Source organism: Eretmochelys imbricata, chromosome 3 (genome assembly GCF_965152235.1).
Source record: "Eretmochelys imbricata isolate rEreImb1 chromosome 3, rEreImb1.hap1, whole genome shotgun sequence".
NCBI classification, from domain to species: domain Eukaryota; kingdom Metazoa; phylum Chordata; order Testudines; family Cheloniidae; genus Eretmochelys; species Eretmochelys imbricata.
Genome location: NC_135574.1, coordinates 490,767 through 514,646, shown reverse-complemented (window position 1 = coordinate 514,646; position 23,880 = coordinate 490,767). Strand labels below are relative to the sequence as shown.

The following is a 23,880-nucleotide window of genomic DNA, read 5'->3' as shown; positions in this document are numbered from 1 at the left end:
AAGCGCTGCAGTCTGTCCACACTGACAGCTTCAGTGGCCACATTTGTGGCACTTGCAACGGCATTGGGAGTGGTGCATTATGGGCAGCTATCCCAGCATGCAAGTGACTGCAACATGCTTTTCAAATGGGGGGGAGTGGAGTGTGACAGGGAATGTGTTGTGTGTATGTGGGGAGAGAGAGAGTGGGTTTTTGGGGGGCTGAGAGCATGTCAGCATGCTGTCTTGTAAGTTCAGACAGCAGCAGACCCCCCCCTTCCCCCAGCCCCTCTCTCACACACACAGCATTCCACACTAATGGCTTGCTTTGTCTCAGAGCAGATAAGTAGCCGGCTGTCAGAAACGGAGCTTTCAAAGGGCATATCCGCATTTCTGCAGCGATTCAAAAACAATGACAAGAGTGGCCACTTGACTTAAGGGGATTATGGGACATTTCCAGAGGATGATCAGAGCGCAGTAATGCAACATCTCGTTCACACTGGCACCGCGGCGCTCCAGCTGGGGCACAGCAAATCTTATTCCACTCGCCAAGGTGGAGTACCAGCAGCCCTGTACCGCAGAGTCAGAGCGCTCTGTGTGCCTTGCCAGTGTGGACAGGTAGTGAGCTAGTGCGCCCGGGGCTCCTTTATTGCGCTGTAACTCGCAAATGTAGCCAAGCCCTTAGAGACAAATTTATTTGGGCATAAGCTTTCATGGGCTAAAACCCACTTCATCAGATGCATGGAGTGAAAAATACAGTAAGCAATTTGTTGCCAGCTATGTCTGCATATCTATTCAAGGGACACCATCATAGGACCTAACCACATCAGCCAGATCATCAGGGGCTCGTTCACCTGCACATCTACCAATGTGATATAAGCCATCATGTGCCAGCAATGCCTCTTTGCCATGTACATTGGCCAAACTAGGTAGTCTCTGCACAAAAGAATAAATGGATACAAATCAGACATCAAGAATTGTAACATTCAAAAACCAGTAGGAGAGCACTTCAGTCTCTCTGGACATTCAATAACAGACTTAATTGTTCAACAAAAAAACTTCAAAAACAGACTTAACGAGAAACTGCAGAACTGGAATTAATTTACAAACTGGACACCATCAAATTAGGCCTGAATAAAGACTGGGAGTGGATGGGTCACTATAAAAAGTAATTTTCCCTCTGCTGATACTCACACCTTCTTATCAACTGTTGGAAATGGCCGATGTCCACCTTAATTGCATTGGCCCCATTAAGACTACAAAAGTAATTTTCCCTCTCTTGATATTCACCCCTTCTTGTCAACTGTTGAGAACAGACCACTTCCACCTTAACTGAATTGGCCTCGTTAACACTCACCCCCCACTTGGTAAGGCAACTCGCATTTTTTCATGTGCTGTGTGTGTGTGTTGTATATGTATATATATAATAGAATATACAGCTTACTGTATTTTTCACTCCATGCATCTGGTGAAGTGGGTTTTAGCCCACGAAAGCTTATGCCCAAATAAATTTGTTAGTCTCTAAGGTGCCACAAGGACTCCTTGTTGTTTCTGCTGATACAGACTAACACGGCTATCCCTCTGAAAGCAAGTCTCACACAATAAGCCTTGAAAGCATTAAGCTGGGGCTGCTAGAGCACAGGGCCCAGATGTGCAAACTGAAAGCAGTATTACAGCAAACATTCGTACCTCACCTACACTGAACCGCTCAGCATGTACTCACCATCACCTGTCTCTCCACCCTTGTGAATGCCCAGTGGCTTCATACTGATGTGAGTGAGGTCTGGCATCAGGTCCCCGTCTCAGTGTGAGAGATGTTCAGGGGAAACACAGCAAACGGGGGAGTGCTGCTGGAGAGTGATCTGGATTGGTAACTCAGTAGAAATGCAAAAAGAACAGGAGGACTTGTGGCACCTTATAGGCTAACAAATTTATTTGAGCATAAGCTTTTGTGAGCTACAGCTCACTTCATCGTTAGTCTCTAAGGTGCCACAAGTACTCCTTTTCTTTTTGCGAATACAGACTAACACGGCTGCTACTCTGAAACCTATCAGTAGAAATGAGGAATCAAAATTTGCATTTGCAAACTAAGGCTGCTTGTTGGCTGGTCAGAAGGAAGAAGGAGATGTTGACTGCAAGGCACCCGGGGTGGGGAGAGCTGAGTGGAACAATGGGGGTGCTGGAAGGGAGGTAGCTTTGATGGATAAGGGGCACTGAAGAGCAGAGCTCGGGTGTTGAATGATTAAGCTGTTCTTTCCTTGCTCTTAGTGGCTTGGGCTGTGCCTTTTCTGGGGAAAGGGGCTCTATGCTTTCTGGATAGTGGGGTGGGCAGGCCAGACTGTCTTCAGGAGGAGATTGTGCAGAGCCTGAATGCTCTGATGAAAGCACTTTGTGCTCCTGGCCCTGTTCTGCCTTTGGAGACTCACTTTTTTCCAGACCCCCAGCTCCCCTGTGTGCAGATGAAAGTGGAACAGTTGGTGGTAGCAGGAGCACGTTGCTAAGATACAGGAAGCTGTGAAATCTCAGCAGCCTCCCCTGCCTGGAGAGCTGCAGAGTGGGAAGAGCTAGAGTAGTCTAGCAAGTGGGGCCTGAGCCAGCATGAGACCAGCCCCACAGTGATGGCTGGAGACCTCACACACATGCACCCTGATACTCCAGTGGGATGGGCTTCCCTGATCCATAACCACGCAGGTGGGGACCACACATAAAGCTGAAGGGGCAAAAGGATCTTAATGTGGGACATAGTCACTGAGCCAGCCTGACCTGGGGAATGCCAGCCCAGCCATGTATGTGGAGCTGGGGGGAAGGGAGGTGCTAGCCTGGCCCCATTTATTTAGTTTTCACTTACAATTGAATCCTCCCCTTTCTAACTAGCAGTTTCTTGCCCTACTTTTTGAATCAAGGTCACTTGCTTCAGCTAGTGAAAGATGCTGCAGGAGACAGTGACTGAGAGGGTTCCCTGGGAAGGCTTACACTGTCCAGATTGTACAGAGCACAGAAGCAAGCTGTTCTCCCACTGATTCATGCCTGCCATGCACTCAGAGCAGTCTCCTTGTTAATGTGCCTTCTGTCCGTTGTACCTGCTGAGAGGCAGGGACCTGGATCCTTGGGCTGTGGGCCATGTAGGCCCTGTACAGATTGTGTCCAAACAATGCCATATAAAGCTATTACCCTGGACTCCAGTTGATAAGTTTCCACTCATATGCCCCTTTTCTCATGCTTAGACTTTTGCATATTGCACTTTTTCCACTGAAATGTTGCTTGTTTGGGCTTTGCCCAGAGCGGAATGGCCCTGGAAAGTTTTAGCAAAATCTTGGGGGAATGAAAAGTGCATGGAAGGCAAAAAGTAGGTCAAGAAACAAAAATGTGCTCCTGTTGCTTTAATCGCACTTTTGCCCATGGGAAGCTGTGATCGTGGCTAGTAATGCCTTAGTGTGGTCTCCAAGGTGTACATTAATGTATGTGGCCCTGTCTCACCCGTCGCCAGCTGTGTTCCATATTCACCATCCTGTCATTTTCCTATTGAGATAGTGCCTCCACCAGTGTTTACAATCTTATTATGTTTATACAGCACTCGGCACAATGGGGCACCAATTCTGGCTGGGGCTGCTGAGTGTTACGGTAATGCAGAAAATCATTTACAAGATGATAGCAAAAAGAAAAGGAGTACTTGTGGCACCTTAGAGACTAACCAATTTATTTGAGCATGAGCTTTCGTGAGCTACAGCTCACTTCATCGGATGCATACCGTGGAAACTGCAGAAGACATTATATACACACACAGTCCATGAAACAATACCTCCTCCCACCCCACTGTCCAGGTTTTCTCACCCCCCCACCCCTATACACACACAAACTCACTCTCCTCCTGGTAATAGCTTATCTAAAGTGATCATCAAGTTGGGCCATTTCCAGCACAAATCCAGGCAGGAGAGTGAGTTTATGGGGGCGGGATTTGTGCTGGAAATGGCCCACCTTGATTATCATGCACATTGTAGGGAGAGTGGTCACTTTGGATAAGCTATTACCAGCAGGAGAGTGAGTTTGTGTGTATGGTTTTTGGAGGGGGGTGAGGGAGTGAGAGAACCTGGATTTGTGCAGAAAATGGCCCACCTTGATTATCATACACATTGTGAAGAGAGTGGTCACTTTGGATGGGCTATTACCAGCAGGAGAGTGAGTTGGGGGGGGGGGCACAGCGGAGGGTGAGAAAACCTGGATTTGTGCTGGAAATGGCCCAACTTGATGATCACTTTAGATAAGCTATTACCAGCAGGACAGTGGGGTGGGAGGAGGTATTGTTTCATGGACTCTGTGTGTATATAATGTCTTCTGCAGTTTCCACGGTATGCATCCGATGAAGTGAGCTGTAGCTCACGAAAGCTCATGCTCAAATAAATTGGTTAGTCTCTAAGGTGCCACAAGTACTCCTTTTCTTTTTGCGAATACAGACTAACACTGCTGTTACTCTGAAAGATGATAGCAGAAAATCTGATTGTCAGACAAGAGTGATTAAAGCAATAGGAGCATATTTTGGTTTATTTAGATCTCCACAAGTCTCCTGACCATGTGCTCCCTACGCACATGTAGAATTAATTCAATTACAAATATTACAGAAAAAAATGAAGATTATAAACTTTCTTATGCAATTAATCCACGTGGATTATAATACCCTCAATAGCAAGCTGTTTTGGAGCCTGTTCATCCACCAGGAGAGACTATGAATAAGATTATTGCTAACTTCAAACCAAGTGGGGCTCAAATCTAACCCAGTGATTTAGGAGCAGCATAGATCTGAGTGCTGGTGGAATATTCTGCCTGCCATGAGTGCTGCATCCGGCACTAGCTGGAATTTCCAAATGCTACCCCATGTAGAGTGTGCTGCTGTGATCCAGGCTCAAGTTTGCATTGGTCTAGTTAACTGGGCGGATTACTTTTCCTTCTGAGGGCATGAATCACCTCTAGCTAAGCACGGTTAGAAAAAGTGCTGTTGGCCGGGCTGCTGTCTGGACTCCAGAAGCAGCTGGGGAGCCAACAAGTTCCGGAGCTGGGAGCCTGTGCAATGAATGGCAGGGAGCACAAGGGGGCCAAAAGAGCCGTTTCTGCCACTTGCTTCCTTCCTCTCTCCCTCCAGCCTGCATGTGATGCCTCAGTGCTGTCTGGGCTGAGTCTCAGGCAGGTCCCAGTCTGCGAGGCCCTGGCTAAATTGTTTAATCAGTTTAGACAAGAACTCTCTAGAGCTGGGTCTCATCAGCATCCTTAAGGTGCTGCATCTTGTATCTCCTCACTCATGGCTCAAGAGACACCTTGACAAGAGGGCTGGCAGAGTAGAGGCCCACAAGCGCTCAACTGCCAGTGCTCAGAATGAGAGGAATGAACCCTTCTAGCCCTGCAAGGATCTCTTTGGGGCCTGTCCCTATTGAGTGCATTAGGAGCTCTTACCCACACAAAATTCTCTGTTACACACACTCTAGGGCACCCACCTTTACCCATCCGTGTGCTCAAGGTATAAGGCACCCAACTCTACCATAAATTTGTTACCCGCACACTCTAGGACACCCCACCTCTACCTAGTTCCTAGGGATCAAGGCATAACCTGATTGATTTAGGCACCCCCACCTTTTCCCAGTTCATAGGGGTCCAGGCCATCCATACCCAATTGCTAGGGCTCAAGGCATAATCTATGGCGGGTTTATGGGGTCTTTTACCAGTGAAAGAGCTTTACACAGTAATATCCTTAACCTCTATCACCAAAACAGAATGCACACACTAAGCATACCATGCTCACCACTCCCAATAAGGCAGGTGAACTTCTCTTGATGGCCAGTTAGGATCAGGTCATCTGGGGACTCCAGCTTCTGTGCAGTGTGACTGACAGGGTATTGTGGTCTGGCAGCTCTGATCTTGGGGTATGTCCTGGAGTTGGTTCCAAAGAACTTCCTTTTGGACCTCTTTTTATACAGTGAAACTTGAGTCTTGCTTAGCTGTACCTTAATCAATCATTTTACTAAAATATTACTAAACAATTTTCTAGCCAATCCTAACATATTGTAAAACAATTCTTTAGCCAATCATGTCCCACCACCCTAGCTGATTTACATCTTAAAAAGTTAGTTATGCAGCAGACAAACAATCAAAGAACTAGACAGAGACCATATAGATAAACAATAGAGAAATGGGGACCATAAAGACAAAACAATAAATAAGTAGGATTTTCACAACTGCAACTTGTTGACCAATTGATTTCTTGCCACAGAGAATGCTATTAAACAAAGTTTTCTTTAACCATCTTAAGATCTGTTTCTTTATCTGGTGATGGGCAGTATTAGGACAGGATCGCCTTCTTAACAGCCCAATATTACATTGTTTTAATGTAATGTAGATGGAATGTGAGGATGTGACTCTCTGCTTCTTGGCTCATGACTCCTGCTCTTTTAATATGGCTACAGGAAAAAGCCTCATTATTACAGAGTGGGGTTGGGCTCTTGATTATAACCTGCTTAAAAGCATCTGGAATGTGGGCTTTCACACTGTCTGTGGGAAACGCCTTTGTCCAAACCATTTCCAGCACTGAACTGAGCCTCTGACACATGGACTGGGGCCTTCCTGGAAGGGGTGAAATATGGTTCTGAAAAGAGGCTCATCTGCAAGGAGAGGGAAGACCCTGCCCTGTGCTGAGGAAATCCATGCCACTCTGATGTTCACAATATTATTAGGAGCCCCAGGCTGACTCACCAATAAGAACAGCCATACTGGGTCAGTGATCCATCTAGCTCTGTACCTTATCTTCTGACTGTGGCCAGTGCCAGATGCTTCAGAGGGTGTGAGAAGAGGGCAACTACAATATTGAATGGTCCATCCCCTGTGATCCATTCCCATTACCCTTACAAGGGTAAGGCCCTGGCCTCCTGTTTCTTGTCATTTCTATAGTTCCCCTCCCTGTTAACTAACCTAGCTGGTGCTGTTAGCAACCATCTTCCACGGATTTTAAACAGCAGGTTCAGAGCCTCAGTTCTCCCTGTTAAGCTACCCATTTGTTTCTATTACTGGCTACTGGACAGAATAGAGATCAATGAAACATTCACATTAAAAGTTCCTTCCATATATCAAATATGATAGTACTTTGACCAATAAATAGGTCTGTCATCTTTAGAGATAGAGAACTTCCATTTATCAAAGATTACTTAGATCCTGTGGGAGCCAAGCTGAAGCTGGAGTGGCACAAATGGAGATTCAAATGTATTCATACCCTATTTCTAAGCCACGTGTCCCACATACTGTAGCTGCAGCATGTGTGGTTATGTAACCCATTCCCTATAGCCTCCTGCCATGAGAATGCAAAGCCCTGTGGTTACTTCTTTCTCAAAGAAGCTAGCTGGACATGCTAGGAAAAATCAGGGGCTGGCCATTGGGAACCTTCCTCATTCTAAACAAACATTCTATGTCTTCAGGAAAAATGGTTGCAGCTTGAAAGGCAGCAGGATGTGGACTTCAACAAAGACTAGTGCCCTTATGTCCCATCTCTCCCCCATGCAGCACCCTAGGTCTGGATGCCCCTTCCCCTCTTCTCCTCCGAGTCCCTCCAAAAACCACCTCTCTTCCACGTACCTGAGTTCTCACCTTTGAGAAGGGCTAACAAAATCTTTGCTCGAGCCATGGTGCTGCCTAGCCTTCATCCCATCCAACTCCTGCTCCGACTGCTTAGCTCTTGAGCTAGTAAGACCATGCCCCAGCAGACTTGTGATTTCTGGATAACAACAACAGGGACTCTGGTTTTGATTTAACCTAGCTGTGACTGTTTAAAAATTATGCATTGAGCAAGTGCAGTGGAGAACACTATTGTGTGCATGGTGCACCTGTGGCCACTGAGTTAAGGGCCAGTCCTTGGGAATGGGCGGAGGGATGGACCACTTGATGATTACCTGTTCTGTTCATTCTCTCTGAAGTACCTGGCATTGGCCACTGTGGGAAGACAGGATACTGGGCTAGATGGACCTTTGGTCTGACCCAGTATGGCTGTTCTTATGTTCCTGCAAGATGCAGTGCACCCACCGCTCCCAGCAAAGTCAATGGGAGCTGGGAGCACTCAACACAGCATCTCACAGGATCAGGCTCTGTGTAGGCACCAGTTGGGTCAAGGAGCTTACAAGTTCTGCTGGCAAAGAAAATGCCTCCAGAACAAGGAGCTTAGAGCATCATGAGATGGATTATTTTCCCATTTAAAAGCAAAAAGCTGAGAAATTAAATGCACCCCCTGGTGCAGGTAGCAGCACTGAGAGGGGGATCTTCAGAAGGAAAAGTGCACACAGATCCATTAACTCTGCTGCAGGACACCTGCTGCAAATAGTAACAAATTGCTGGAGAGAATCAAGCTAGGAACAGTGCATCAGGTACCAGCATGGCAGCTGTTTGTGCATGTAATCACTCACACTAACCCCACTATCTGTGCCCCTGCAGAGCTCCCGGAGAACTGGGCTGACATGCAGGAGCCCCTGCTGGAGGGGATAGGCTTCACACTCAAGTACCTGGGCATGACGCTGGTGGAGAAACCCAAAGGAGAAGACATGGCAGCCAGTGCCATCCGCCGGATCATTACTATGGTAAGAGATGCCCCCCAGTGCTGGACTTCAGTGTGTCTGCCTGCCTGGTGAGGGGGGTTGAAGAAAGTCAGTATTTAGGGACTCAGCCCCACAGAAGTAGGGGGAACTGGACTAAGTGATTGTTTCCCAGGCCTTATGCTGCTCTCAGCGCTGCACCTTCTGTTTCCAACATGCTCATGGTCTCACAGCCCATGTGTCCTGCCCTCTGAGTCAAACCTCCAGAGCATCAGATGGCAACTGGCCCCTGTCCACGCAGAGGAGGGGGCCCAGCAGGGGCCTTGCTTTCTGGGGAGGGAGACTCTCAGTTCCACTTGCGTGTAGGGGAGGGAGAGAGTGAGCCCCCCTCTCTGCCAGCCTCTAGCTCCTTTTCTGAGAATCTCAAAGCACTTTCCAGATGGGAAGCTTGATCAGTGACTTAAACCCTGTTACATAGATGGGGAGCTTGAAGTGCAGAGAGGGAAAGGGATCTGCCCAGGGTCATGCAGTATGGCAGAGGCATGAACAGAACCCAGGAGTCCTGGCTCCAAGGGTAGTGCCAGAGCCCCAAGCCCAGCCTTTCCCATTTCCTGTGGTACTGACGTTTGCTAGCTGAAATCCCAGTGCCTGGGATGCTGCAGAGGGTCTGGACTGCTGATTCCAATGGAGAGTGACAGGAGCCAGAATCACGCACTGGGTTTTGGTCAGTGACTAAAGTGCCCCCCATGCATTTCCCTTCTCCCCGCCTCCAGGCTCGCGTGGGAGCCAAGAAATTCCAGAAGGTGATTCTGACTGTCTCTCCGAGGGGCATCTCACTGCAGGACGCTGAGACCAAGGAGATGATAGAGTGCGTCTCCATTTACAGGTGTGTGTAGGGGCAGTGGAACAGAAAAGTGAAAGGTACTAGGCTACTAGGAATAGGGGGCAGGAGGAGGGGCGGGAGGATTTTGTCAGCCAGGAGGTGGTCCTCTGTGCCCTTTGTCAGTGGGAATGTCTTCCCTTCACCTTCCTAGTCAGCAAACAGCCCTCCAGCCCTGTCCCATCGGTGACTCTAGTGCCCTGTCCCAGCCCCAAGCTCAGCTGACTTTACACTAGGCTGTGGTGTGGGACTTTATGGAACTGTGTGCACCCTGGCAGGCTGCAGTGGGACAGATGCAGGTGGGTGGCCCCACGTGCTGTGCATTGATAAGAGAGAGATGCCAAGCCACACGTGCTTTGGTGGGGATAGGGGTTGGGGGGATGTTGTCCCACACATCGTGGGAAGGGGCAGGGTGTGGAAGGTTCTAGGCTTCAGCAGCCTGTGTTGGGGGGCATGGAGAGTGGAGAAAGGTCTGTGTGTTGGGAGGCAGGGATGGCGTGGGTTGTGGGTTGGCAGGGTGTCTGTCGGGCTGGCCAGGGCGGAAGAGGGTTATCTGTGTTGGGGGTGTTGTGGAAGTGGAAGAGGGAGTCTCTGTGTGTCATGGGGTTGGGTGGGTGTGTCAGGAGTGTCTGTCTGTCCAGGGTGGGGGGCAGAAGGAGGGAGTCTGTGTGTTGAGGGGGCAGAAGTAGGGGAGTTTGTGTGTGTCATTCTTAGGATGGAAAGGCCTCCTCCAAGAGGAAGGTTTTGCAGTGTTTCCTAGGCTGAATCTGGATGCCCCTGGTCTCCCCTGGAAGTTTGTTACATAGCTGGTTCCTCCCCTCTGCGCTTTGTCTCCAGATCCCACATGCTTTGTCCTGGGCTGTGTGATCTGTGCCATCCCACAGCACCAACACTGTCACAGGGGTTCAGCGATTAAATTCAGTCTTTGTAGCTGGGGCTTAATCTAGTAATTGCTCTGAAGATTAGGATGAAGGCCTTAAACTGGCATCGGAAGATGGCTGGGAGCCTTCCAATAGGAGGAGTGAAGGCAAATAACCTGACTAGTTTTGACAGAGCTTGATAAATTTATGAACTGGAGTTGTCTGATAGCAGGGGACTTGGTGACCCCAGAGGTCCCTTGCAGTCCTATGTCATTTGTTCCTATGGAAGACAGTGCTGGGACTTGAGCACAGGCCTGATATGCTCATAGGGTATGTCTACACAACCTGCAGCAGCGAGCACCCAGCCTGGGTCGACACACTTGTGTTAGCTGGGGCTCGCGCTAGTGCTCTAAGAATAGCTAGAATTGCAGCACTTCGAAGTTGCGGCTCAGGCTGGAACTTGGGCTCTGAAGCTCACCCTCCTCCTTAGCCTTCAGAGTCTGAGCCGCAAAGTGCTACCTACTCAGCTATTTTTAGAGCACTGGCATGAGCCCCACTAGGCCAGATCTGTCAGCCCCGGCTAGAGGGCACTGCCATGGGCTGTGTAGACATAACGTAAGAGGCCTGGGCCATGGAGAAGGCAGCCAGCCATGCACCGACTGGAGCCTGTGCATCATCGTCACATTCAGCTTCAGACAAAGTGAATTGCAGTTATCCAGCCTGGTGGTGATCAATGCGTGGATCACTGTGGCCAGGTCCTCTTCTGGCAGAAGGATGAGGTTCCCTAGCAAGCTGGAGGTGAAAGGAGGCTACCTGGTTGTCCAGCTCAGTGAGGAGTCCAGCAGGACCCTGAACCTAGATGCAGCTTAGAATAGGGGCTGTCAAGACAACGTCTTGGACAGCTCTTCAAAGTGTTCCCCATTCCACCCACCATCACTTCAGTCTTGCGTGGGTTCAGCTTGAGCCAGCTGCTCTTCCTCTATCTTTAGCTAATATCCTGGACTTGGCACAAGCTGGATTCAGGCCAGGATATAGGATGGGAACTGTTTTAGTGTCACTGATGATGATCTGCTGTGGATGGATGGCGGACTATCCTGAGCAAGACAAAGGTGATGCTGGTGTCAGAGGAAAGTACTGTAAGGAGTTCACAGCCCCAATGCAGTCTCTACTGGTGGCAGGTTCATACCCACAGTTGGTCAGTTCAGTTCAATCTGTAGTCTAGGAGACTCCTGGATTCTTCACTGATGCTGAGCTCTCGCTCAGCAGTAGCTGTAACGCCGTATACCATCTCCATGGCTAGAAGACCCTGCACCATCCTGGTAGATGATGATGTGCCTCAGTTATACATGCTTCATTCCCCGCCATCTGCATTACAGAATGCAATACACCTGGAGCAGGAGCCTTCAGACCTTAGGGAACTCCAGCTAGCTCAGCCTTCTGCAGCACATCTCCCCAGCAACATGGGTTCCTGCAATCACATCACACCTGTGCACCGCTCCTGACGCTGGCTGCCCATAGAACATGCGGTCAAGTTCACGGTCTTGGTTCTGGGCTTAAATTCATGGTGTAGAGCAGGGTGCAGCCGGAGGAGGCAGGCAGAGAACAGTTTGTAATCCTCCAGGATCTCGGGCAGCCTTTATCCCCCAAGCTGGTAGGTCAGGCTATCTGGTCACTCAGGGCAGGAAACATGGTGGGGCCAGCACCAAACTACAGCCCCCAACGACTGCGTCGACCCCACCGCTCGCACCCAGGGAGCCTGTTGAGTGTTGCTGTGCTGGGCTGCCAGGGCCAGCATGGGGCTGGTAAAAGGGAGCAGCATATCCCCTCCCTGCTTGCCATGGGTGTTGCATGCTGTTACCCCTCCTGACTCATCTCCCATGGGCGTCCCCTGTGTAAGACCCCCCAGCAACATATCTGCTTAGCCAGCTCAGTGCTGCCCAAGCCCTCAGGTCCAGGCTGAACCCTGGGCCTCTGGCTGCTACCAAACCTGCCCAGTCACTTGGAGCTAGCACCGTCCTCCTGAATGGCTATCCCTTCTTGCAGGATTTCCTACTGTACCACAGACAAGCTGCAGAACAAGGTGTTTGCCTACGTGGCGCAAAGCCAGCAGAGTGGGGCACTGGAGTGCCATGCCTTCCTCTCACCCAAGAAGAAGATCGTAAGCACCTGCCCTTAGCAAGAAGAGGTCCAGGATGGGTCCAGCAAGTCCCCTCTGCCCAGGAGAGGGAAGGTCCCTGCTTCCCCAGCACCTCCAGGATCTAACCATCTGTCCATGCCATGTTTCAGAGGGTGCCATCCCTACTCTGCTGCCCGATGTCCCTCTCCCAGAAAGAACAGCATTCTTCCCATCACCTGTCACAGATCCACAGGACCTGTGCTATTCCCCCACTTTTAAAGAGTCTCTTGGAGGAACCCCTTTAGTGTGACACATCCCCAAGGAGTCCCACTTGTCTTTCAGGGTTGGCACTGCATCCTCACCACCTCCAAGACTGAGCCCCTGGGCTCCAGCACTCTTGCTTCATGCATTGAGCTCTGTCCAGCAAGTCCAGCTGAGATAGACTCCTACTCAGAGATTTGCCCACATCTCAGGGACTGATACACCCCGGCTAGGCTTTGCAGTGACACCAGGCAGTGTTTTCCAAACAGAGCAGGGTTTATTAGTCACCTGGACACAGCATCAAGAAGTCCTGAAGTTAGCACAGAGAAACAAAGATTAAGCCATAGTCCAGTTGGCCAAGCTAGTGCAATCAGCCAACCAAGCTGCTATGGACTCCATTTCAGGCTCTCTCTCTCCTTTCTCAGTCCCAGGTGAGAGGTCGGGGGTCTATGTGGAGGGTAGCATTTAACCCTGACACCTTTCCCTTTGTTCTTGATCTGGGGTGTTGGCTTGGCTTCCCTGCCGAGAGCTGGGCATGGGAAATCTCCTTCCTCTGGAGCTTTGCTGGGTGGGAATGTTCTGGGCAGTGGGGTGTCCCATTGTCTTTTTTTAATTCTCTGTTGATATGGGGAATTTTAGCAGGTTCCAGCTATTTTCTTAATGACCCAGTCATTGCACCCTGGACAGTGAGGTGATTGTCACTTTTCTGGGTGCAATTTAGACCAGTGAGGGGTTGTCACCATCCGCCCCACAACACTGGGTGCCTTGCAATGCTTTACTCTTGTAGCTTCCAATCGGAGCCGCTCACAAACAGCCTGCCGGCATGCAGGTCACACCCTGGGTGTCTGTATATAGGTGCAGCCCTGGTCCAGCATTTCTGACCCCAGCAGCCTGTCAGCAACACTCCAGTCACATGCTGGCTTCCACCAGCCGTGGTTACTACTTGCAGGGTTATCCCAAAACACTCCCGGTCCCAGATTTTCCCAAAAATATGTGTTCTGCACTGTCCAGCCCTCTCCTGGCAGTTCAGATATTAAAGGTCCATTGCCCCTGTAAAGGGACAGTATTTAACAATTCACTACTATAACCAGAGTTACCAAACAGTTCAGTTTAAACACAGCAGTGGATTAATTTAGATTAAAACTGAAACAAGGTTGTTTAACTGCAAAGAGAGAGGTTTTAAGTGAGTACAAGTATAAAGGATTAAAGTCAGAAATGGTTACAAGAAAAATAAAGATAAAATGCTTTCTAGTAGCTAAAACTTTATAAGCTAGACATGGTTCAAGGTAAAATCCTCACCACATGGTCCCAGCAACAGGGCTGACCAAATTCTCAGCTCAGGATCTCCTCCCAAAGTCAAAGGGCTGCTTCCTTTGTCATCTTAGGTGAGAGAGAATGAACCTGGGGTGTTTGTGTCCCTCACTTTTATAGTTACCCTTTGAAATGCATTTTCCCGAGGGTTACCCCTAAATAAAGCTCATTCCAGCTGTGAGGACAGAGACATGGAGGCTCAAGGTGAAAGAGGTTCCAAGTTGTTGTTTGCTAAAATGCAGACTGATCTGTTCCTGCCCCCCTTTGTTGCCAAAGAATGGCCACTTGACCAGTGATTGCCAATCACCTTTGATGACAGCTGGCTAGAGGCATCAGCTTGTCCTGTGTCTTTGAGAAAACAGTTTACCCCCTGTCCAGACTTGTCTGGTAAACACATTGTAGTTATAATTTCAGCTCATGTTCATAACTGTTAATACAGATTCCGAACATACACTCCACAAGAATATTTATGATCAATCTGTTACTAGTTTTTAAATGATACCTCACAAGACATATTTTGCACAAAGACTATTATAGTATGTGTAGGGTGTGACACACACACACACACACACACACACCCCTCATGTCTCCTACTCTGCCAAAAGAGCAGTGTTAACCCTTTGTAACCCACTGGGTAGCAAAGCAAAGTACAGGGGGAAACTGAGGCACACATAGGCTCCATAAAAATATTACAGAAAATTCCCACTTCATCCCAGCCCCTCAGCCTTCCCCCTTCCCACCTAAAGAGTCTGCTGTTCCCAGCTGACCTGGACCTTCTATTGGCTAGGCCTTCAACTGCCAGCCCCTGTTGCTCATGTAGTTATGAGCCCTCCAGCCCCTGGTGCTTCTCAGCTGGAGAGGGAGCGGGCGAGAGAGAAGAAGTTCCTGGGAGGAGGGAGTTGGGGTGTGGGACTGGTTTTCCCCCATAGGCCCACCGACTACAGCACCGTCTATTGCTGCCCCCCACCCCAGGAAACTGGCTAGTCCCTTCTGGACTGGCCAGTGCCCTGTGAATTTATGAAAGCAATGAATGCAATATTACCCTGATCCCCATCCCCACAGCCTAGTGATCCCAGGACTCTGTTCTGTTCCTGACACTTCACTATGCTTGTGCCTTTCCCCAGTGCCCTGCAGACCTGATCACTCCTCCCTGGGGAACAGGCACTCTGTGTAGGCTCTGACACACCCCCTCCCTGGAGGGCTCTACCTTACTTTCTTTCTCCTCCCTTTCAGCTCTGGGCGTGCTGGACGTTGTGGGTGGTAGGGGTGCTGAAGGAAAAGATGATGGGTTTGTGGCCAAGGGGCATGGGGGAGGTGGGGGCAAGGATGCTGGGGCTTTGTGGGCAAGGGACACTGGCAGGTTAAGGGGTGCTGGCCCTGGGGCACATGGGGCACTTGTAGAGGTTCTGGGTGAGCAGGAGGTTCTGGCGGGAGGGGGTGCTAGTGCAGGAGGGGGTGCAGGCAGGCTGCCTCATTATTGATCCCCTTGTTTCTCTTGCATATAGGCCCAAGCCGTGACTCGGACTGTGGCTCAGGCCTTCCAGGTGGCGCTAGATCACTGGGAAGCAGCGCAGGCAGGTAGGAGAGAACTGTCCCCTGACACCTCCCTCGGACCAGCCCAGGACTCCCCTTGGGACTGACCAGGGCTGCTCCCTGCACTTGCTGGGGAAATACACCACAGCATGAAGAGCAGCCTTCTCTGAGCCAGCAAGCCTGGGCCCCTTTCGACCCCCATCTAAGTCCCTGGATCTCTGGCAGTGGCAGTTCCCAGCTTGGCTTTAATCATTTAACACTTCCCCCATCTGCTGACTTTAGATGCAGCTTGAAACCCTGGAGACCCCTGGGAGCCCACATGAAACCTGTCCCTGGGCCTTGGATTCCCAGCCTCCTTCTCCCCTGAGCAGGTTCTAAGGCAGGGGTCGGCAACCTTTCAGAAGTGGTGTGCCAAGTCTTCATTTATTCACTTTAATTTAAGGTTTCGCATGCCAGTTTTTTAGAAGGTCTCTCACAATAAGTCTATATATTATATAACTAAACTATTGTTGTATGTAAAGTAAACAAGGTTTTCAAAATGTTTAAGAAGCTTCATTTAAAATGCTGATCTTACGCCACTGGCCCGCTCAGCCCGCTGCCAGCCTGGGGTTCCATTCACCTAGGCTGGCAGCAGGCTGAGTGGGGCCTGTGGCCAGGACCCCAGCTGGCAAGGGGCCAGCAGCCAGAACCCCAGACCAGCAGCGGGCTGAGCAGGGCTGGTGGCCGGGACCCCAGACCAGCAGTGGGCTGAGTGGCTCAGCCCGCTGCCGTTCTGGGATTCCGTCCTCCGGTTCCTGCCAGCCAGGATCCCGGCTGCTGGCCCCGCTCAGCCCGCTGCCGTTCTGGGATCCCGGCCTGCCCACATAGAGTGGATACCTACCTTCTCCCTGGTTCTAGCCCATTCTCTTCCTCTCTCTCTCTGAACTGAGCTGAAGGTGGGAGTGCACTGAGCACAGGGCTGGGGGTGAAGGAGCAGGCTGGGGGATGGGGTGTAGGGTCTGGCCAGGAGCTAGAATGAGGGAGGGGGCTCAGGGTTGGGGCAAGAGGTTTGGGTGTGGAGTGCTTACCTGGGCAGCTCCCATATGGTGCGAGGGGTGCAGGTGGGAATGTGACGGGGGGTGGGGTGCAGGAGCTCCCGTTTGGTTCTCAGGGTGGGGGTGGGAATGTGGGGGGTGCAAGAGTCAGGGCATGGGGGGCTGGGTATATGTGGGGGGTGCAGGAGTCAGGGAAGGGGGCTGGGGGTGTGTGAGGAGGGTGCAGGAGTCAGGGCATGGGGTGTGGGGGGCTGGGTATGCGTGGGGGGGCTGGAGTCAGGGCTGGGGTTGTGGGGGGTTGCAGGGCAGGAGGCTGGGGTGTGGGGGGGGTGCAGGGGTCAGGGCAGAGGGCTGGGGGTATAGGCCAGGGTCGTGGGGGTGCTCCCAGCTCCCTACCCAGAGCGGCTCACGGCAGGGGGCTGGAGGGGATATGCCCTGATTCCACCCCCATTTCCCCAAGGCCCCATCCCCACATCTTCTCCTCCTCCTCCCTGGAGCAGCGAGCGCACTGCGGCTCTGCTTCTCCCCGTCCTGCGCAAGGGCCATCAGCTGATTGGCGGCAGGGAGGGAGAGGAGGAGGGGCAGGAACCCCGCATGCTGGGGGAAGAGGCGGGGGAGGGGGGGACCTTGCCTGCCCTGCCACAGTAGCCAGCAGGACCAAGCTTCTTCACCCTGCCCTCGCGGAGGGCGGGGCAGAGAAGAGCGGGCCGGGGTGGGCAGGATTTTTAATGGCATGCTGCTGCCTGCCAGGGTCCCCCGGCTGCCGGCCCCGCTCAGCCCGCTGCCGGCCTGGGTTTGGCAGCGGGCTGAGCAGGGCCAGCGCCTGGGACCCGTCAGGCAGCAGCGTGCCATTAAAAATCGGCTAGCTTGCCGTCTTTGGCACACGTGCCATAGGTTGCCGACCCCTGTTCTAAGGTATCTTCCTCACCTGCCCCCAGGACTCCCAGGCTCTGTCTCTGTGTCTTTCACCCTGTTTCAGGTTCTGTGCAGAAACAGTCCCACCCTGAGTGTACCCTGGAGAGCAACAGGCCAGGCAGCACAAGTGAGCCAGCTCCGGTCCCCATAGGGAGCACCCCATTCAAACACCACTTTGAGGTACAGTATATCCAGATCATTGCCCCTGTAAGGTGCAGACTGAGTCCTCCTGGGGTAGCGAAGAGTCTGGTCTGCCAATCCCCACCACAGTAGAGAGCATTGCAGCTGGGCCTGGCTCCCCCCAGGTATATCCAGGGCTGGGATTCCGGTCACTGGGCATCAGGGAAGGTCAGAATGCTAGGGAAAAGCAATTCCTCCCCTGCTGTCTCCCCCTGGCTGAGACAGCCCCCTCTCCCCCCTGCTTGGCTTGTGCTGCTGACTCCTGAGCCCTCTCATGTGCTGGACAGAGCCGAGCAGCGTGGCAGGCTCTGGTGCAGGAGGAGGGTGAGCTCTATGCTCTATGAGTCCTTTAACTGACTTTCAGGGATGGGGCAGGACAGGGGTTTGTTGAGCGGTGCTTGCTGTGGAAGCTGTCATGTGAGGCCCTAGCAGGTCCAGGATTGCAGTCAAGCTGGAAGGGCATATTGAGTGGGGTTCCTTAGGGATCAGTTTGGGGTCCGGTTCTGGTCAATATTTTCATCAGTGATTTAGATAATGGCATAGAGATTACACTTATAAAGTTTGCGGATGATACCAAGCTGGGAGGGGTTGCAAGTGCTTTGGAGGACAGGATTAATATTCAAAATGATCTGCACAAACTGGAGAAATGGTCTAAAGTAAATAGGATGAAACTCAATAAGGACAAATATAAAGTACTCCACTTAGGAAGGAACAATCTGCTGCACACATACAAAATGGGAAATGACTGCCCAGAAAGGGATTTGGGGGTCATAGTGGATCACAAGCTAAATATGAGTGAAGAGTGGAACACTGTTGCAAAAAAAGCAAACCTCATTCTGGGATGTATTAGCAGGAGTGTTGGAAGCAAGACAGGAGAATTAATTCTTCTGCTCTATTCTCTGCTGATTAGGCCTCAGCTGGAGTATTGTGTCTAGTTCTGGGTGCTACATTTCAGGAAAGATGTAGACAAATTTGAGAAAGTCCAGAGAAGAGTAACAAAACTGATTAAAGGTCTAGAAAACATGACCTATGAGGGAAAATTGAAAAAAATTGGGTTTGTGTAGTCTGGAGAAGAGAATATTGGGAGGGGACATAACAGTTTTCAAATACATAAAAGGTTGTTACAAGAAGGAGGGAGAAAAATTGTTCTTCTTAACTTCTGAGGATTGGACAAGAAGTAATGGTCTTAAATTGCAGCAAGGGTTTTTTAAGTTGAACATTAGGAAAAACTGCTTAACTCTCAGGGTGATTAAGCACTGGAATAAATTGCCTAGAGAAGTTGTGGAATCTCCATCCTTAGAAATGTTTAAGAGCGGGTTAGACAAACACCTGTCAGGGATGGTCTAGATAATACTTAGACCTTCCATGAGGCCAGGGGACTGGACTAGATGACCTCTTGAGGTCCCTTCTAGTCCTACAATTCTATAATCCTATGAGCACCAGGCCCTGTTGTGCTCTCTGGACAGCCTTATTCTGTGTGTAACGGGCTTCTCTGATGCAAGTCTACTAACTCATGCCCCAGTTCAGACCCCAAGTGCAAGTACTCTGTGGTCTCCTTTGGGCACCAAGAGAGGCAGGGTAGGAATTCTGTGTCCTCTCCCCTCCAAGCACATGGCCTTTCCTTTGTGCCCTAGCCCAAACAATTTCACCACGCACACTTGCAGGCTAAGCTGTGGTTCACAGTGCCAGGACCCTCACAAAAGGCTCTTAAGTAAATTAAGTTGTCATGGGATAAGAGGGAAGATCCTTTCATGGATTTAGAACTGGTTAAAATGTTATACCAATAAAATAAAAACCAGCGGGATCTTATTAAAGGGGAAAAGGCAAAATGCCACATTTACTGTGAATACAGAAAGAATCATAGTAAGCAGTTAGTTATAGCTATAACATTCCATTCAATTTCATATTTATTCACACGTTCATTCATACACACACACACACACAGGTTCTGCAAGGTTGTTATCATAGTTACCAGCCTTAGAGTTGCTCATGCCACGCCACTGGCCAGGTGGTCTGGACATGAGGAGGGAGCAGGGCCTTGTCAGATGTTCATCTGATGCTCCTGAAAGTTGGTTTGCAGAATCAGACTCCAAAGTTCTCACTTTCTAGAGTCCATTTTTATAAGAATTTCTTCCTATGCCAGTCTATGGGAATTGCTTCATCATGCTGTTGCTGAATCAATCAGCAGATGGCACATTCCTGATGGCTCCGTGCTGCCAGATGTTATCTTGTTCTTTGGTTCTCCCATTCTTGAGGCTGTTGGGTGGATTCCAGTCTGCCCTCCGGGGGTCCTCTGGTTATTTCCACTTGACGCCTTCTTCAGCCGATGGACACTGGATTCTTAGGCTGGCACCTCCCTGATCACTCAGTTATTATCCACACCAAGCATCCATCCTCATACATCCTGTATCTCTATTTTAATCACAATTGTTAACAAAGCGAGATGAATACAACAAAAGGGCGGGAAATCTCTGGGTGCTGTTTCTGTTGTTACAGAGTATTGCTTTGAGTCTCTCTCTGTGTGAGTAGTTGTTGTTACAAAGAATTGGTTTGAGAACAGACTCTGTCTTAGAATGTACTAACACAATTAGCAGCTTGCAAATTTCACACATAGAGGGAGAGAAACAGTACCAAAAACCAAGAGACCTCTTAATTAGTAATACCCTGAAATTTAAACTATGGAGAATCAAACTCATTTGTGATTTTAATACAGAACTTCTTTAATATGATCCAACAAAAAGACAGGGAACAAAGGGTAGGAATAAATGGTAAATTTTCAGAATGGAGAGGGGTAACTAGTGGTGTTCCCCAAGGGTCAGTCCTACGACCAATCCTATTCAACTTATTCATAAATGATCTGGAGAAAGGGGTAAACAGTGAGGTGCCAAAGTTTGCAGATGATACTAAACTGCTCAAGATAGTTAAGACCAAAGCAGACTGTGAAGAACTTCAAAAAGATCTCACAAAACTAAGTGATTGGGCAACAAAATGGCAAATGAAATTTAATGTGGATAAACGTAAAGTAATGCACATTGGAAAAAATAACCCCAACTATACATACAATATGATGGGGGCTAATTTAGCTACAGCTAATCAGGAGAAAGATCTTGGAGTCATCGTGGATAGTTCTCTGAAGACGTCCACGCAATGTGCAGCGGCAGTCAAAAAAGCAAACGTTATGTTAGGAATCATCAGAGAATAAGACGGAGAATATCTTATTGCCCTTATATAAATCCATGGTATGCCCACATCTTGAATACTGCATACAGATGTGGTCCCCTCATCTCAAAAAAGATAGACTGGTGTCAGAAAAGGTTCAGAGAAGGGCAACTAAAATGATTAGGGGTTTGGAACGGGTCCCATATGAGGAGAGATTAAAGAGGCTAGGACTTTTCAGCTTGGAAAAGAGGAGACTAAGGGGGGATAGGATAGAGGTCTATAAAATCATGAGTGGTGTGGAGAAAGTGAATAAGGAAAAGTTATTTACTTGTTCCCATAATATAAGAACTAGGGGTCACCAAATGAAATTAATGGGTAGCAGGTTTAAAACAAATAAAAGGACCTTCTTCTTCGCTCAGCGCACAGTCAACCTGTGGAACTCCTTGCCCGAGGAGGTTGTGAAGACTAGGACTATAATAGGGTTTAAAAAAGAATGGATAAATTCATGGAGGTTGTCCATTAATGGCTATTAGCCAGGATGGGTGAGGAATGGTGTCCCTAGCCTCTGTTTGTCAGAGGGTGGAGATGGATGGCAGGAGAGATATCACTAGATCATTACCTGTTAGGTTCACTCCCTCTGGGGCACATGGCATTGGCCACTGTCAGTAGACAGGATAGTGGGCTGGATGGACCCTTCGTCTGACCCAGTATGGCCATTTTTATGTTCTCACCATGCTGATTCCCAGGAAAAGACAGTGCCCTTTTCAAGTGCAAAGCTTCAGGGGTTTATTGTCCGGTAGCTTAGGGCCGCGCCTGGGAGGTGTGTCCGGGGTATCAGGCCTGCATGTAGGAGGTGTGGCAAGGTCATTGGGGCCATGTTGCTGAGTGGGAGCAATACCCCAGACGGAGTCATCTATTGGGATTGAAGCTTTCCTCTTTCTTGATTTGCCAGGAGGATGATGAGGAGGAGGAAGACGATGATCTCGATGAAGCCTTTTCTGGGTAGGTGACCATAGGATAGCGGGGCCCACCCAAGCCCAGAGCTATCCTGAAGCCTGAGGAGGTGGGGCCATTTCCTGTCTTTAGATGAGATGAGTGCTCCAATTTCTCCTCCCTATGAAGATGTCAGCTGTGCGTCCTGCTCCAGCCTGTTCCAGGGGTGCCGTTAGCTTTACTGGCATAGTCAGATATCAAAGGGGAACTGCATTGAAACAAACATTTGTGGGGAAGAGAGGTTGTCTCTGTGGCTTCGTCTTCCTTTGGAGAAGTCCCTGTGGAGCAGTGCTGAATGCTAACGCCCCAGAGATTCTACTCCTGGGGGAATTCTGCGCCACTGTGCATGCACAGAATTTATGTCCCCCGCAGATTTCTTTGCTTCCCTGCAGAAAAATTACTTTCTGACAGGGAAGCAAAGAGAAGCCACAAGACTGGTCATGTGACCGTCCCCAGCAGTATGTTTCGGGGCCCAGGGCAGCTGGCAGAGAGGTAAATCATTGTGGGGCAGGAGGCGGGACTGGGGAAGACCCAGCTGGTGGCGCTTACCCTGTGCCAGGTTCAGCTGCTACTCTCGGCTGGGCTGAGGAGGACTGGACTTCCTCTTCCCTTGCATGGCATCTGTGGCTGGGTCAGACCCACCCCCCGATTTCTCCCCAAGCTGAAGGAAGCTCTGCAACCACCCCCCCTCGCCCCACTTCCTGCACCCATCACTCCTCAACTGCAGGGGGTGGGATCCCTGTACAGGGAGCTGCTCCCCCATCCACCCAACTGCTGTGCATCCAGACCCCCCTCATACCCAGACCCTCCCACGAAGCTTCACAGCCCCGCACTCAGAACCCATCCCCCCTGCTGATGAGCCCCACTCCGCCTGCACCTGGATCACCCTGACAAGCCACCCACACCCAGATCCGCACCCAACCAAGCCCCAACCAGCTGCATCTGGACCCTCCACTGAGCCCCCTCACACCTTTACCCCCCTGCCAAGCTCTATTCCCCCCACACCCAGACCCCTCCCACTGAGCCCCAACCACCTCCACCTGGACCCCCTGCAAAGTCCCATTACCATTGCACCCAGAACCCCTCACAACAAGCCCCTGTGCATCCAGATCCCTCCCGCACCCAGATCCCGCACTGAGCTGCCCGCACCCAGATTGCCCCACATAGAACCCTCTCAACCCCCACCTGGATCCCCCCCACACTAAGCCCCTCCACACTTGTGCCCTGTCTTGCTGAGCCTGCCCGCCCACACCTGGTACCCTGGCACAGAGGGGCACTGCCCTGGAGTGTTTCTGGGGCAGGCCGGGTCCTTGCACTGTGTCAGGGTTGGGTGCAGCCTCACTGCTGAGTCAGTGTCCTGGGGGGAGCTGCACAGTGATCTCCAATGTCTGTGCAGCCAGTGACTGTGCTCCCCAATGCTATGCTGGATCCTCCACATTTTTTTGACAAATAACTTCTGCAGAATTTTAAAATATTGTGCACAGAATTTTTATATTTTTGGCATAGAATTTTTATTTTTTTGGTGCAGAATGTCCTCAGGAGTAAGAGATGCACTCTTCAGGCAGGGCAGCAGAATTCTCTGCACTATGGGTAGTGAGGAACCTAAAGAGGAATGAAAGCCGGTGCAGCCAGAGCAGGGCGGGAGCTTGTAAAGAACAGATTTCAACAGGCCACATTGGTGTGATTGTTTAAATTAGTCACAGAATGTGCAGAGTTAGGGAGCCATGATGGAGTGGGGGGAAGACCTGCAGATAGGGGGCACCCTGAAGGTGGGGAAGAGGGCACTCCTTGGAGTTTGGGGAAACCTTTGATACTATAGCTCCAAAACTCTTGCCTGAGATTGTCTTGTCCAGGAACATGGCTCAGTCGGTGCCCTGAGCCCCGACTGAAGGATAATTAACCCAGCAGAGTCTGTGCATTTGGGGACCCAGAGATTGCGGTGAGGTCCGGGCTCATATAGAGTCTTCATTAAAGCTCTCCGAGGAATGGGGATGATACCACATTAATGACACTAGATGGGGAGGAGCTGTGAGACCGAAATAACCTGCCCAGCCACCACAGTGACCGTGTGCACGAGGAGATCCTGCAGACCATGTCTGTCTGTGAG

General features: G+C 50.3%; 1 protein-coding gene across 7 annotated transcripts in view; it reads left to right on the top strand.

Annotated features, from left to right (window-relative positions):
* The window catches only part of LOC144262459 (low density lipoprotein receptor adapter protein 1-like), a 30,064-nt gene that overhangs the window by 3,297 nt on the left and 2,887 nt on the right, over positions 1-23,880 (top strand). For all 7 annotated transcript variants that reach the window (XR_013345522.1, XR_013345523.1, XM_077812213.1 and 4 more), the window contains exons 2-7: positions 8,434-8,576; positions 9,305-9,417; positions 12,315-12,429; positions 15,465-15,537; positions 17,506-17,621; positions 21,733-21,782. Coding sequence is in view for 5 of the 7 variants with exons in the window: in XM_077812213.1 (XP_077668339.1) it covers positions 8,434-8,576; positions 9,305-9,417; positions 12,315-12,429; positions 15,465-15,537; positions 17,506-17,621; positions 21,733-21,782 (610 nt within the window). In the remaining 2 variants the exon portion in view is untranslated. The remainder of the gene's footprint in view (positions 1-8,433; positions 8,577-9,304; positions 9,418-12,314; positions 12,430-15,464; positions 15,538-17,505; positions 17,622-21,732; positions 21,783-23,880) is intronic.